Below are 16,583 nucleotides of genomic sequence, written 5' to 3'. Positions count from 1 at the left end.
TATTGCTTATTTTCAATAATGGCAATAATGAAATAAATCCATGTGGACAATAAATAAACAGTCAGTCACTTATTTGTCAAATTAGTTATGGCGGAACCAATGTTAGGTAAGGACGTTCCCAACACCATTGAGAAAGAAAATGTTGATTGTAAAGAGCAAATTTATCTTGAAGAAACGTTTTATATTTTATCCAAGAAGAAATCTGTGTTTCGAGTTCGGTTAACATCTAAAGGACTTTCGTTGATTAAAGAAACTGATGATAGCTCTAAAGAACAAACCATTCTTTTACGAGACATTATTGGCAGTAAGTGTATGAGAAGCAAGCGCCGCCGTGCAGGGGCAGGTTCCTGTGTTTGTAGTTCACTGGTGGGGCCTCAGCAGCTCAAAGTCGTAGATGAGAATAGCGGAGACTTGGACGAAAGTGACATTAGCGCTTATCTATATATTTTCGCATACACGTTGAAGCGCAGTCGTCGCTCTTTAAAAAGGGAAAGGACAACAATAACATTAAGATTCCGCTCTTTTGATAAATATGAAGATAATTACAAAGAGGCACAAAAATGGAGAACTAGTATTAAGTGTTTGATAGCCAACCAGCCTATAACTACGATGATCCCACAAAATGATAAGAAGTTACTTATCTTGCTTAACCCTAAATCTGGGCCGGGGAAAGCGAGAGAGTTGTTTCAAACTAAATCAGCTCCGTTACTCCAGGAGGCAGAAGTTCCATATGACCTGCATATTACAAAATACGCACAATACGCACGAGAATTTGTTCGCACAAGAAATGTTTACGGTTGGCGTGGTATAGTGGCAGCGGGCGGCGACGGGGTCCTTTTTGAAATACTGAATGGCATGTTTGAACGTCTGGACTGGCAACAGGCACTGGCAGAGGTGCCTCTGGCCATCTTGCCTTGCGGCTCAGGCAATGGCTTGGCCAGGACTATCTGTTATCATTACAAGTAAGTGATTTCTTATCTGTGAATCAATAATTATATTCTACCGAGGAAAGTATTAAAAGATATTTATCATGTGGAGCAATAATTTTGGCAGGTATAAGTAAATTTATGAACTATACAAGTTTAACATGATGAATTTTACATTTATCATATTTTGAGATTGAAAGAGTGACATAATTTCTTAGTTTAGTAAAATTTATTATAAAAAATACACATTCTTTACCACACTACAATGTCAAAATCAGTACTACAGACCACACAAGTAAAACTTTAAATCAATATCTTGGAAGGTTATCATACCTTAATAATTGAGAATCCTATTGGTTTCTTATTTGTAAGCAGGCCGTAATATAGCTTATTCCAAGTACAAGCTAAAAAAGATGGGATATTCTGGAATAGTATTGTCACAAATCAACGACACATAAATATTTTAATACCAGTCTTTAAGTAATATCAATTATTTTGTGATACAATACCATCAAAATAATCGTACAAAAAGATATAATAAACTTCGTTTTCTATCCTTTCGTAATCTACTTTTTCTCAAAGGTCAAAACTCAAAACTATAACTTACACTCTGACCTCCATAAACAACTTGATAAAAGACACGCTCTTGATTGCCTTCATTCTTTGTTTTTGCATTTTTTTTAACAATAAACATCTGTCTTTATAGAGGTCTTGAAGATTAACATTCTGATTTGCATGGTCATTCATCTATCTTGTGGAAATGCGCGGAATAAAATGGGTATGAAATGACGATCTGTACAAAGTTCTGTGTAAAGTTCCACACTCTCGTTCTCAAAAGTAAAAACAAGTTCTTTTTTTGTTAACACGAAACGCAATTTAAAGCGGGTTACGTAATAACGTTGTCGTAAATACGAAACTACCTACATAGTGAAAAAAATCATATATATGTATATATGATTTAGTATAAGAAATCTACACTCAGGGTCTCCTTTAGTAAATAACTACCGAGTCTGAGTGAGATACTTTATGGAAAGCTCATCCAAGTTAACTATGATTTATTTGCATCTTGTTTTGGGCTATGGTCAAATTGAACGTTTTTTTTAACCTACCTCTCACAATTCATCGCTTAGACCCCGGCTCACATTAATATGACATTGCAAATTGACTAACATCCTTCATGTGATGAGTGTTTCAAGAGGGGTTACTGCGTACTTTTTATCATGCTCTTATAACAGGTGGGAATTGGTGATTGTTTAATTTTTTTCTTTCGTTTACTATCGTCATACCCAACAGGGTCTCATAACTTGTGTGTTATTTTTCGGTGTTGTTTTACGTGTAATTTAGCATTGATTTTTTGAGTTATATTTCCTTATCTTTACTATGATTCAATAACACATTCCCAATGTGTTGAATGTTATTGTAAAAATTATAAAAAAATACTGAACTTACGCCCACTTATTACATGATTTGCTTTTCGTTTTTAATATTAAATTTTTTATAGTTGAAGTCTAATATTTTACTAATATTACAAATACGAAAGTTTAGATGGATGGATGGATGTATCTCTAGAAGGGCTAAACAGATTAAGTTAGAATCTACACTGTGGGCTTTCATTAATAATGATTCTAAATGCTTCAATTTATTATTTCTATAATGATTCTAAACACGGAGTTATGACGTCTTTTACGAATAAACAAATCCTTTCATTAAACAAGGTTTTACAAAAACAGTAAATGTGATGTAGAAAAAAACTGAACTTTAAAATAAAAATGTGACTAGGGACTTCTGATTCACAGACTTCATAATTGTTTATTTTAATTTGTACCTGTTTTTACACATATGTCTTAATTCGCAGACTGGTTTAGCATAAGATCAGTCTAGATTCGCTTACCACTTACTAAAATGAAAACAGAATGTAATGTCCAAATGTCTGGGACCGGTCACATTAAAATTCATTGAATCCACCACTAAACACCGTACTCAGAGACTTTTCCAATGCCTCAGTTTAGATTCTGAGTGAGACCGTCACATCAATAAAAAATGCAAATAACGCAACACGAGCCAGGTAACTACGTACAATGTTAAGTTCTACTTAATAAACAAACAAGCCCCTTAACACCCGGATTGGGCCAAGGTTACGTATTTAATATTAGAACTACACTCTTACTTTTCTGCAACTCCGAGTTAATTTAAATTTTTAATAGATATTAACTCTATACTATAATATTATAAAAATAAAATATTTGATTGTTTGTTTGCATTGAATATGCCGATAATAGATCGGTTATCTATTATCGGCATATTTTTTAAAAAAAATTATTTTAAAAAATTCCTTCATTATTATATTTATTATTTGGTTATTTAATTCCGCACGGACAAAGTCGCGGGCAACTGCAAGTATTGAATAATTATGAATTTCTCGTCTGTTTAATACATTATTTGAATGTATCATCAATATATTAATACTTAGCGATAATTTGGGGTACGAAGTTTGAACTTTTTAAGGAAAAAGTGCGAACGGAAAATCGACAGTTCATGTGGAGAAGTGCGTAGAGCTATTTAAAAATAATATTTAATTGTGAATTATGGTCGAATTTTGACCATTGGATGAAGCCTATTATTTATGAAAACCTTTGGTTTTTAATTTTATGACTGACTTTTGCCCGCTACTCCGTCCGCGAAGAGTTTACAAAATATGATGGTATAGCCTATGTGTTCTTCCAGACTATGTTCAAAATTTATGCCAATTTTCAACGAGACCGGTTTAGATCATACTAAATTTGCACTCGGACTTCGTCATTAAATAGCAAATATGGAAGTTACGCTAAGGGACTGCTAAAGAAACCATTTAAAATTTCTGAGTGTACCAGTATGTTTCGAAATTTTAATTTTTAGCTAAAGAAATTGTTGATTAACGTTATTTTTACATTTTAAAGGAACGTGAGATCAAAGCATTCTGTTCTGTAGAATTATTCATTCGTTTTTGAACATGCTGGGAGAAGCTTTTCAAAACTACGCTGCAAAATTAAAAATAGCCTAAAAAAGTGTTTTCAAATACAACATTCAGTGCGGTTGCTTTATATTCATATAGTTCTCTATTCGATGTTTAGATTACAAAAACTGCATATTTATTATGTAAAAATTAAAATAAATAATAGTTTTATTATGATTAAACCAGTTTTCAGCAGTAGTTTGGTCACTTTGAATGCAACAAAATTAGTATAACATGTTTTTTAATAGATTTACGTAAACGACTCATTAAAAACTTCGCCTTTACCAGCTGTTAAAAAAAAACTAAAGTAATTAATACGTATATCTACATCAACAAAATAATCGAATAGATGGATGAAGTGATAACTTCCGTACGAAATTCTGATACTATATTGATACTGTGAACTAATCAGTTCTACTGGTAAAACATGTGCAAAAATATATATTGCCAACCCTCTCAGTCTGTTTGAAAAAAATAGACTTAGCAAAATAATTTCGTACATATGTTTCGGCAGTGGAAATTTACTCTAAGTTTGAGATATCGATGGCTCCTACGAGTAAAGACCAATGTGCAAATTGACAACTTTTCAGGAGAGGCTCTCAAAGTTTCAACCATATAGGAATAACATTTAAATATGTGTTTTGTTTAGTGCATATTGTAAACTAAACTAAGAGGTAGCTTTTAACACAAAAAAGTAAAAATCATCAATTTGTTATTTTGGCTATACATAGGACCCATCGATATCCCGAGTTATTGAGATCCAGATATTTATTTGGAGAAAATAAATTTTATAATCATTAAATTATTTTTTCTCTTCGTAGATTCAAATCTAGGACTTGAACAGCTACGTAATTCATCCGCTAAGCTTCTGAGTGGAAGAACGGAAAATAATAAAAAAATTACATTTTAAAGTAAATACACCACAATTTTAAAGATAAGGAAAACCGTAGCTACAAAAAATTACAAAGTGTGCTGAGTAAAATAAAAATTGATTATTATTTGCAAGGACACGTTTCACATAAAGTGTTTGGTTTTTAATGAAAACTTTAAAAATATGATTTCTTTTTATTCGTAATGTATTTTGCGTCATGCAGATTTTGATGATTTCCCAACAATGAATTACTAGAATAAATAGAATTTCATGAATACTTAGTTTTTTTCTATTGTCACATAAGCTAGGCTCTTAGTACACAAGGAAACGTAAGTCTTCGAAACCGCTAAGCGGCTTACAATGCAATGTCAAATGTTCGTACACAGCGCCCGTCGTCGATTGTAATCTTTCGTCGTCAAGACAGTCGCAACTTGTTTGTCAACATCGTTTCGTAGTCACTGCAATTTTCAAGATGATGCAGCAAATCTATACAGTTGACATGTCGCTATGCCTGTACTAACCGAATACAAATCGCGTCGACGATTAAATTCATTCATACAGTATTAGTTTTATCGTTTTACTTTTTCTTGTGTACGAAAGGCCTTACTGTACAATGTTTCTAAAGATGCAAAACAAAAGAAAACTAGGTGTATCAAAATAACCTTGAAAAGTAGTTAGAACTTTCAAGTTGTAAACGTTTGTTACGGCCTAATAACAATAATGAATAACTAATTAAACCAGTAAAGAATTTACCCACTAATTAAACAACTGATTTAATTAGTGGGTAAATTGTACACGGAATTGTATTCCTTGTTTAATATCTAATTTGTCAATATTTCACAATACCATATTACATTGGCTGTGCAAGTGATAGTTCTTGTAATGAGGCCTTTTTGGCACGTACAGTTAGATAAAAAAATATCTATCCTTTTTTATATAATGATCTGATATAATGCCAAATGTTCTTGACCTTATTATTTTTTATAATTGTTACAAATAACATTGTCGTATGTAATCATATTTGTCCTAGATATGTTCTTACATAAATCCATGTACATACGGGAAACGTATAATATCTGAACTGATTAATTAATTTCCGTGATGGATTTAGGTTTTACTTTAAAATTACCGAAGGACGCGACAAGAAAGATATTTTTAAGGCTTAACCGATAAATGTTCATCGTAGCCTTGTGGCTACAGACACAGTAAGGGACTTCTTTCGCATGCATGGTCTTTACACCCCCTTTTCACTGACCAGTTAATCGCGCATGATTGCTTTTGCAGTCTTGGTCGCGGTCGCTTTTAATAGAAATGGTACATTCATTGCACATAGAATTACGGGACAGTCACATGCGGAGCTCTTGGAAAAGAGGTCTTACTGACTTTTTTAAACATGTTTGCTATTTAGACGCTGCGCTGTAAAGTAATAAAAAAATATACAATAGGACATCAAATAGCCTGTCATTACTAGCTCGGTAATAACGCGTCTGTTGTAAAGTTATCTTAATCATAAACAACTTTTAACTTTTCACGTGCGAGATAATCTTAGGAAGACATTTTGCCCGTCTGTATGAATGTTTTATGATAGACAATCTTCTTCTTCTTCTTGAGGTGCCTCTCCGACTAGCGAAGGTTGGCGGTCAGTTCTCCATATTTCTGTTTATTCCTTGCGAGGCGAAACAGTTGGGCGGCACTCGCAATTCCAGTCCACTCTCTGATGTTGCGCAACCACGATTTCTTCCGACGGCCAACACTCCTTTTGCCGGCAACTTTTCCCATCAAGATGAGTTGAAGGAGATCATATCTGTCGTGCCTGAGCACGTGTCCGAGATAGGATACTTTTCTCATCTTGACGGTCTGCAAAAGTTCCCTTTTTTGGTGGACTCGTCGCAGAACCTCCTCGTTTGTCACTCTTTGAGTCCAGCTTATGGCCAACATGCGTCTATATGCCCACATCTCGAACGCTTCTATACGTTTCCTGAGATCTTCTTTTATTGTCCAAGCCTCGCATCCGTATAGAAGGATGGGCCAGATGTAACATTTTAGAAGGCGGACACGCAAATGTATTCCAAGGTTACGGGAGCAAAAAATTTTGCGCATTTTTTGGAATGCATTGCGTGCTACTTCGATACGTGTCTTGATTTCCTGATCGCTTTCCCAGTTTTCATTTAGCCACGTACCCAAGTATTTATATTGACGCACCCTCTCTAACTTTTGGCCCGCCACTGTTATGCAAACGTCATTAACTTCTTTCCTTGATATAACCATGAACTTCGTTTTTCTAACGTTCATTTTTAGACCCGCTTTCTCGCTGCACAGGTTAACCCGGTCAACAATCTTTTGGAGATCTTGTAATGATGATGCTATCAGCACTGTGTCATCAGCGTATCGAAGGTTGTTAATATTCCGTCCATTTATTTTGACTCCGCAGTCTAGGTCATGTAACGCTTCTGACATTATTGCTTCCGAGTATAAATTAAATAACATTGGTGACAAGACACAGCCCTGACGCACTCCTCTCTTAATCTCAACATCTTGCGTTATGTCATTCTCCACCCGAACATTAGCTTGTTGGTTCCAATAAAGGTTCTGTATTATTCGAATGTCCTTGCCGTCTAACCCGATGTCATATAATATTGCTATAAGGCGGTCGTGTAAGACTCTGTCAAAAGCTTTTTCATAATCTATGAAGCAGAGGAATACATCTTGCTGCATATCTCTGCATTTTTGAACCAGAACCTGTATTGCAAAGAGAGCCTCTCTGGTACCCACTCCCGCTCTAAAGCCAAACTGGCTGTCAGCGAGTTGTTCGTCACACTTCGTCCTTATGCGTCCGTGAATGATGCTGAGAAATAGCTTCAATACTTGACTCATAAGGCTTATCGTTCGAAAGTCCTCGCATCTCTTCGCATTCGCTTTCTTTGGAAGAGTGACAAACGTTGACTTCAACCAATCCTTAGGCATCTGACCGGAGTCGTATATTGAGTTCATGAAATCAACGAGAACTTTTATATTGCCTTCCTCAATTAACTTCAATACTTCGATGTTAATATTGTCTGGTCCCGTTGATTTTCCGCGCTTAGCTTTACTCAGGGCTTTTAAAATCTCCTCGGGCATAATAGAATATCCCTCGGTGATTGTGTAAGGTAGGACTTCACCACGAGTGTTGTCAGAAAACATAGACTCTATGTATTGTTCCCATTGGTGTTTTTTCATAGATATATCTAAGATGGGGATCTGATGTTCATCTACAAGCTGGTTTGTGTGCATTTTGCGACCCATAAGAGTTTTTAGTTCCTTATGTAGATTGAATGCGTCATGTTTCTTATACAGATTTTCAAGACAATCACATTTATTCCGGAGCCAAGTCTCACGAGCATAACGGACTTCCCTTCGTACTTTTCGATGTATCTCCTTATATTTTTTGATATTGGTTTGTTTGTAAATTCTTCTTTCTTCCATGAGTTTGAAAATATTCTCTGTCATCCACGCTTGCTTAGGTGACCAGTCTTTCTTTAGAAAACCTTCATTAATGTCTAGAACTTTAGCTTTTAGTGAGTTCCATATTGCTTCAGTAGACTTATTTATCTCTGGTTTTATGGCTGCTGCCCATCTGTTTATTTCTATCGACACTTTAGCTTTAATACCAATGTCATTGAATTTTGTTATGTCGGGTCTATTATTTAATGTCTTTTTCTTAATATTATGATAGACAATATTGATAAGAATGTGTTACAGAGTATTGTATCTTTTATTACACAATTGCAGTAATTTCACAAGGATTATTTAGAGTTATGAATATTATTTTATTCGTACTGTCAGTTTAACTATGCAGTTCGACTATTCATTTTAAACTGAATGCGTGTATCGGGCTTTACTAGAACATTTGCGTGTTCGTGTACTGTAAGCCTTATGTATCACAATGATTGCCTTATGGACTACTACTTGGATATCGTATAAACATTTTGCCTAGTTTTGTTTGTAAACAAGGTTTTTTTTTTATATCTGTTGTTATTTTTATAGTCAGTTAGATTTTTTGTAGAAACCAATTGTTTGCAATAAAAAAAGAGTGGAATTACAATATGTACAGATGTTTCGCCAGTGGAAACGTTACAAAATACTAGCTGTCGCCCGCGACTCCGTCCGCGCGCATTTAAAAAATGGGGGGGGGGGTTATGAAAAATATATGTTGGCCGATTCTCAGACCTACTGAATATGCTCACAAAATTTCATGAGAATCGGTCAAGCCGTTTCGGAGGAGTACGGGAACGAAAACTGTGACACGAGAATTTATAAATTACACATTAGAACATTATAAAATTGCTGCAAGCAGGTTTCAAAGTACATGGTAATCTTTTTAATTTGTGGCCAGTTCACAGCTTTTTTGCCAGTAAATCAACGAGGCAAAATAATTATTGCTTACTTGACAAGTAGGTATTTTATTTCAAGGTTATATCATTTTAAAATAAAAGGACTAATGTAATTATAGTACCAATTTCCATAACATGGAAACAGCTAATTCTATTTACAGTAGTTTTACGATTTATATGAGTTAACACCATTTTATAAACACGAAGCTATTTCGTCATAGTGCAGTGAAAGCGTAACATAAAAACTGTAACGAAAAAGTATTCGGTAACCGTTCCAGTTGTTTTGCTACAAAATAATATACTTTTAGTCTAATAAATAAAACTGAAATTTTATGTCCAAATAAGTAAATAAAATAGAATTCCTTGTAGAAAAACATATTCCAAATCGAACATTTTTAAATTACTCATTTAGAGTATATTTACGTACAATATTTATTTAGGAAGCGGAACAAATGTTATACCAAAATGATAAATAGAGTTTCGATAAAATATTTCCTTGATATAAATTTAGATTAATAAACAATGGAATATTTGTTGGAACCTGTGAATTCGCAGACTTGTGGCCGCCTTTCTGTCCTGCCCAGGGCCGTTTTTTTTTTTTTTTTTTTTTTTTTTTTTTTTTTTTTTTTTTTTTTTTTTTTTTTTTTTTCCAAGGAGGAATGCTTAATGCATACTCCGTGCCTCGGGGAAGACACGCGAGTTATGTGAGATTCTCTCCCCGAATGGGAGCATACCCACTAAACCTCCTTGTTCCCTCATGGCCATAGTGTGGGGCGCCACGGGATCGCGTGAGCTTGCCACCGCGACGCCCCACTGACCGCCCCGGGAGGGGCCCTCTCTGCGCCCCCAAAGGGGCGCTGCACCCTTAGGCGCTCCTTGAAGACGACACCGTGCAATGCAGGTTCGGAATCCCCGCCTCCCCCGCTGGTGCCGCCTAGGGTTTATAGAGACCCCGCCTCTTGGGTCCTGCCCAGGGCCGTCGCCCAACCGCACCTTACCCTAACCCCGGCCCTGGTAAAACCCATATTGATTTTCAGTAAGTTTATTAGTTATATATGGGTATATTACAATCTCTGAATTAGCTTTTTAAATCATTATTACCCTGGGCCTGTTGCTCCGCTTTTCCAGCTGGCAGCAGGGGTTAAAAAAAATCCGTTCTTCAACTATTGTATACGAAATTGTCAATTCTTATCGTGCGTTTAAAAATACTGACAATTTAATAAATATTGTAACACGATAACAACACGTTCCTTTATCTGCGGGATAATCATTTCGACTTACGATTACGACCATGAAAGCAAAGACAAGTTTTGAAGGCGTAAATAAGATAAGGATTTGTAAAGTCTATATTAATTCCGCAATAGAATTAATTACCACTTTGTATTCTTAGTAACTCTCAAAAGTTAGGAACTTTAGCGTAGCGTAATCATAAATGTATACTCGACAACAACTAGCACACTTTGAATGGTTTAATCGTCACTAAAAGAGTCATGTAGTTAACTGACGAACAAAACCTTGAAGAATTATACTGTATTGTTTTTAAATTCTCATGTAATTTCCCAAACTACCTTAATTATATTTTTTATATTGTTTAATTTATTTAATGCAACATTACATGAATAAGAGATAACCCGAACCAAATAAATATGATTTTGTACATATCCATGTCTATGTGCCACTTTGTAGTGATTACCAATTTTAAGAATCGTCCCAAAAAGTAGATAATGCCAAATAATTTTTAATTGCTTTGTAACAATTTAAACGAACACGTTAAAATAACAATGGAAATTTTCATATGAATTATTAGTGTAGTTTTTGTTTTATTTGAAACAATTGTATACGTAAACTTCTCGAAATATTAAAGATGTTTTGTTCAACTGAAAATATTTTTGTTCACCATTCTAACCGTGGATTTCCACTGGCAATATTCGTATAGAAACAATATTATTCCTCTCGTTCTGTTTGAAAATACTGCCACAAGTGGAAACTTACAGTTATATTATATATTAGTGAAGGTCGCTCATTAACATTGAAATTCTAATTTCGAGACTTATGCAAATTAAAAAATAATAAGTAAACAGATGTCTAGACTAGAATATACATAATGTAATGATTAAAAATATCTATTCCAGCATTAGACGAGTTGATTTATATTTTTTTTTATTTTAACACACTATTTGTTTTTCTTTGTATAAAATACAATCTTGAGATTACATTATGACACCGATATGAATTAAGATTTGAAATTATTGATTAGTTGTGTTGTAACCATAATTTAATTTCTGAGCAAGTATAAAAAAGTACTTTTTCGTTGTAAGGTAGGTACTGGATGTATTGACACGAAATAAAAAAGGATTCCATATTATTATTCAATTATCTTTTTTAGTAGGCAAAGTAAACCAGGTCAAGAACGGCATGATTCCTTCATTGAATCTAATTACGTCGTAATTGTTTCAGCGAGCCGTACATACGAGAGAACCTCACCGGCATCTCCATGGGACTGGCGAGGGGCAGGGTAGCGCCCATGGACGTCGTCAGGGTTGAAACAAAAACCAATGTACGCAAAAACAATTGAATCATTTCTAATTATCTATTCAACGTTTTTGCTACGATACAAATAGAAATTTGTACAATAACCTTATCGGTATTGCATACTTCTCTAGGCAGTAAACATGTTTACATAATCATCAACAATTTAAGTTACAACGTATATCTAATTAACCTTTTTGTCGTAATAGTTTCGATGTTGCGACAAAGATAATGTTACACTATTCAATTGAATGCGTCCGTCACACACGTAATAAACAAGGAGAGTTGATGCGGATACAATTATTCTTGCTGTTACGTTCATATCTACCCGATTATCGCCCGTGTGACGCATATTTGTCACGACATTTGCTACAATTGTTCACTCGCAATTCTGTTTAAACTTGATTTAATATTTCTAATCTCATCCGTGTTGATTGCAGATTATGTTCTCATTTCTGTCGGTCGGCTGGGGTCTGCTTTCCGACATCGACATCGAAAGCGAGCGACTGCGGGCTATCGGTGGACAGAGGTTCGCCATATGGGCTCTGGCAAGATTAGTCGGCCTAAGAAAGTACAAAGGCGTAGTTAGTTACGCTAAAATTAAAGATGTGAGCAATCTTCCAAAGCCCAAACTGCCGATCACCCTCAGCCACAGCGTCAGTCAAGACGGCGCGCTCGACTCCCCCGATGCCGAAGCATTCATAGACTGCGACGAGCATTCCGAAGTGTTCACGAACGCCGTCAATGGAAAACATCAGCGTGTCGATTCCTGGTACTCAGTGAATTCTAGGAGAAGTGCATTTTACAGCACAAGAGGTTCTGAGTATCACAGCGTAGCCAGCGGTGGCTCCGAGATGCGATCCCCGGTGCACGCGTGCATGCACGGCCCCGCTTCCCATCTGCCCTCCCTCATGTCGCAGCTCCCCTCGCACTGGGTACACGAGGAGGGCGAGTTCGTCATGGTCCACGTGTCGTACCAGGCGTACATAGGAGAGGACTTGCTCTTCGCCCCGCGCTCGCAACTGTCCGACGGGGTCATGTGGATGCTTATCATTAAGGCGGGTATACCCAGATCTCAAATTCTATCGTTCCTCCTGGGTATGGGTCAAGGTACCCATTCCGATGTAAATACGGAGTTTATAAAAATGATTCCTGTTAGTGCATTTAGGATAGTTCCCGAGGGACCCGACGGCTATCTGACTGTCGACGGCGAGCTTGTAGAATACGGTCCACTTCAAGCGGAAATATTCCCTAATATAGTCCACCTTCTTGTTCCCGACACGAAATAATAATAAGGTATAAGATATATAAATAAGAATAAAGATTCTTAAATGACTGATATCAACCTGCCACTTAACCGAGCCTAAGTTGAGCAATAAAAGACATAATAATCAGTTAATGAAAGGATGTGGTCAAACTCAACTTGTATTTTAAATTCTATTCTCTATTTACTGATGGGAAATTATATGAAGCATTCCATTGAAGTTGTGATTTAATTTTAATATTGTATAATTATTGTAATAATAATTTATGGATTTGTTTAAGTTAAACTTGTGATATTTTGTTGTAAGCTCTTCAAAAATAATCACGTCTAGTTGCTAGTCAAGATTGTCAAATATTGGAACTAAGTGCCAAATTTATATTGCACTTAGCACACATTTAGCCAAGGAATTGATTATTTAATGCAATTTTATTTGTTTTCGACAAGTTTATTTATCAAAATTTAGTTAAAGCGAAGCTTTTAAGTAATTTAAACTGTTTTATGAAAACTATTTTCAAGTTTGTTTGAAACAATGTGTTACTTACTATACAAATAAATTGTTTAAAGTATACATTTTTATGTTTGCCTGTCACTTAAACAAACTGGCACTAAATAATACATTAAGAAAAAAATATATATATTAAGTAATAGTTTTCTATTTTATTCGATTGTTTTATTATTTGAAGTCCACAGAATACTAAAGTATTTGGCTTTTTTAAATTTAAAGCATTTAAAGCCTTGGAGTCGACTTATACAATGTTTCCTTTGAGGCACAATTTTCTAAGGAGTTTATTAATATAAAACTTGCCCAATTATGTTTACGAGATATTACATTTTATTGTAATTTTATTAGAAAAATTTGTAAGGTTGTGTGCATTGATTTATATAATAATTTTGAATGGGTTTTGGGATGTGTGATTCTTACTTAATATTAGCAGTATTAATTTATTAAGTGTACTTTATAATATTTCTGTGATAATAAAATTTTTCTGCCATAGATACATGGTAAATCGCCTACTGAGCAAAACCCCAGTTATACTTATTTCTTATTAATGTTGTTCAACATTGTTAAATGTCTCATTTTCTATAAAATGTTTTTTTTTTAAGTTTTACTCACTTTCAATTGTTTTTAATTGTTATTTTATCATGGGTTATTGTCGAAACCCTAGAAGAATTATCATTAACTCTGTTGTTTTCAAAGTTAACAACTGGAATGAAAACATGTTTTATTAGTGTTTCGGCAGTGGGAACCCAAAGAATACATGTCATTATAACAGTATTAGAAAATATGAATAGTACATCTCCATAGGCAATTTTAATATTTTAAAATTCTTAAGATAAAAACTGTACATAGTTTCGTAAGATTTTTTGAGTTCTAATATTACTAGAGTTTATTCAATGTTTTAAAAGTGCATGCAACATTGATAATATAATTACATATTTCAAAATGTTTATGAACTTAAAAAGTTTATTAAGTTGTTACTAATAAATAATTAATATTTGTGAAGTTTTTTTTTTAAATCTATGATGGAAAAGTAAAACCTTACAACATTGCATCTTATTTATGTATATCACGTTTGCATTTTCAGCGTCAGTGGCTCAGAGGTGGAAGCACTTGACTTGTAATCTGCAGGACCTAGGTTCGAATTCCGCCAAGTACTGATGTGTTTTTCGATTCACATATTATGTACTTATATTTGACATTCTTACGTTGAATGAAAACATGATGCGACCAGCATGGGTGACTATGTCTTAGCCATCCACTAACTTAGAGACTCCGAGGCCCTCAGTGGGGATGTATGATGATGACATTTATTGTCGGTTTCCGAGACCAAAATCCCCGTTTAAAACATTTATCTCTTATATTTTTAACTCTGAAACAAATGGTTAGTGAATGAACTCTGTGGACATTGAAGTTTTTTTCTTTGTTCATAATAGTAAGAAGCAATTTTTTTTTAACTTTACTTTAGAAATTAGGCCAAGATTCATTTTCTAGAAATTATACCATAACAATTATCTCACAAATAATCCGCCTATTTCAACTTCAAACAAGACAATGTTTTTTTACTATAAAATAATTTGCCATAGGAAAAATAAGTATTAGTCGGTCTAAGACATGTTTCTGTTAGTTATTATTTCTAAACAAAGGTCTTTTAAAAAAAATATAAATACCATAGAAAATCAAACATATTTATTTCTTCTATCATATAAAAATTTACGTAATGTTTCTAAATATTTTTATTATAATTAAATCTTACAACTATTAAAACATGGCAAATATTTATTGCTTATGTGAAACACATGAAATTTGTCACATTAAGTGAAAAGTACATTATTATTAATGTTGTATAAATTTAAAAATTAATCTGAAATGTATCTAATACGGTTGAACCTAGATAAGCGAGAGTTCAACTGACCGCAACATTTTTCATGCTTTGCTTAGAGGTTTGTCTCTTATGGAGGTTGTCCGTCAGGATTGGATAATGACTCTCAATTAAAAAGGTTTCTCATTTATCTTGGTTCAACTGTAATGATATGAGCAAAATTAAAAAAAATTATTAAGTTTTGTAGATAAGTTATAAAATATTTATCTAAGTTTCAAGGAGTCAAGACTATCAAGTAAATTTTGCACTTCAGACTCAACTTGCTCCCTTGTACTGATACACTCAAGTCTTTGACGGACGGATTCAAGATCACCAGAGTCAGCTTTTTGAATTTTCATATATTTAAGCATCATCTCAACAACAAGGCAAATTTCACTAATAAGTTGCCGGGTCTCTTCATAATGACTGGCACCACTTGGACGCATTTGTATTAGTTTTAATTTACTTTGGGCCAACTGAATAGGATTTCGACCATTCCTATCATTGGAATTAACATCTGTTCCAGCATCAAGCAGTTCAATTACTACTGGTATGTGATTAGTACAAGCGGCAAGGTGCAATGGAGTGTTACCAAGAGTATCTTTTATATTTGGGTTAGCGCCGTGCCTTAGGAGTATTTTTACAACATCGACATATCCACGACACGCTGCCAAATGTAAAGGACTTCGTTTATGCTCATCTGAAGAGTTTGGGTCTGCACCTGATAATAGTAGTTTTTCTACAAGTTCAGAGTTGTTTGTCGATGCCGCAAATCGCAGTTTCTGATTTTTTGATGAGTAAATCATAGCACTGCATCGATATTTAATTCGGCAATGTCTGGCCTTCGTGGTACATTTTATTTTACCAATTAAATCGTGAGGTTCGTCGAAGAAATCTCTTGATATCCCTCCATTTCCTGGCAATTCTAACGAATTTGCTAATGGATTAAATTCTATAATACATGGAGAATGATCGATGTTTTGATTATCACTACTTTCATTACTGGTGTCAACTCCGGAGTCTGCCATTATACATTCGATTCCTATACGTATCTGCTTCTAAAGTAATCTTACTGCCTTCAGCTCTCGGAGAAAATGTACTTACTGAATTGTGTCACTAAACCGACTACGTAACGAATGAAATCATAAGAACAATAATCTTTATACACTGTTTGATTCAAGTACAAATAAAAAAAGTATAAATAAAATAAAGTTATTAGTTAACGTTAACTCAGTGTTGCTACTTGCTATTTTTTTTTTATTATACTAAAT

At 34.4% G+C, this 16,583-nt stretch overlaps 2 protein-coding genes across 2 annotated transcripts; one reads left to right on the top strand and one right to left on the bottom strand.

The window, feature by feature from the left end:
* The first annotated feature begins 87 nt into the window (after positions 1-87).
* LOC106718321 (sphingosine kinase 1-like) lies at positions 88-12,977 on the top strand. Its single transcript, XM_014512374.2, has 3 exons — positions 88-962; positions 11,617-11,716; positions 12,129-12,977. Exons 1-3 carry the CDS (start codon positions 88-90, stop codon positions 12,975-12,977), a joined length of 1,824 nt encoding a protein of 607 aa, XP_014367860.2.
* Positions 12,978-15,387: 2,410 nt separating this feature from the next.
* Positions 15,388-16,530, bottom strand: LOC106718333 (ankyrin repeat domain-containing protein 54). Its single transcript, XM_014512389.2, has one exon. The coding sequence runs from the start codon at positions 16,338-16,340 to the stop codon at positions 15,537-15,539; it is 804 nt and encodes a 267-aa protein (XP_014367875.1). The 5' UTR covers positions 16,341-16,530; the 3' UTR covers positions 15,388-15,536.
* Positions 16,531-16,583: the final 53 nt, after the last annotated feature.

Source organism: Papilio machaon, chromosome 12 (assembly GCF_912999745.1).
Source record: "Papilio machaon chromosome 12, ilPapMach1.1, whole genome shotgun sequence".
Classification (NCBI taxonomy): domain Eukaryota; kingdom Metazoa; phylum Arthropoda; class Insecta; order Lepidoptera; family Papilionidae; genus Papilio; species Papilio machaon.
Note: the sequence above shows the minus strand (reverse complement) of the source record. Positions and strands in the feature narration are given on the sequence as shown.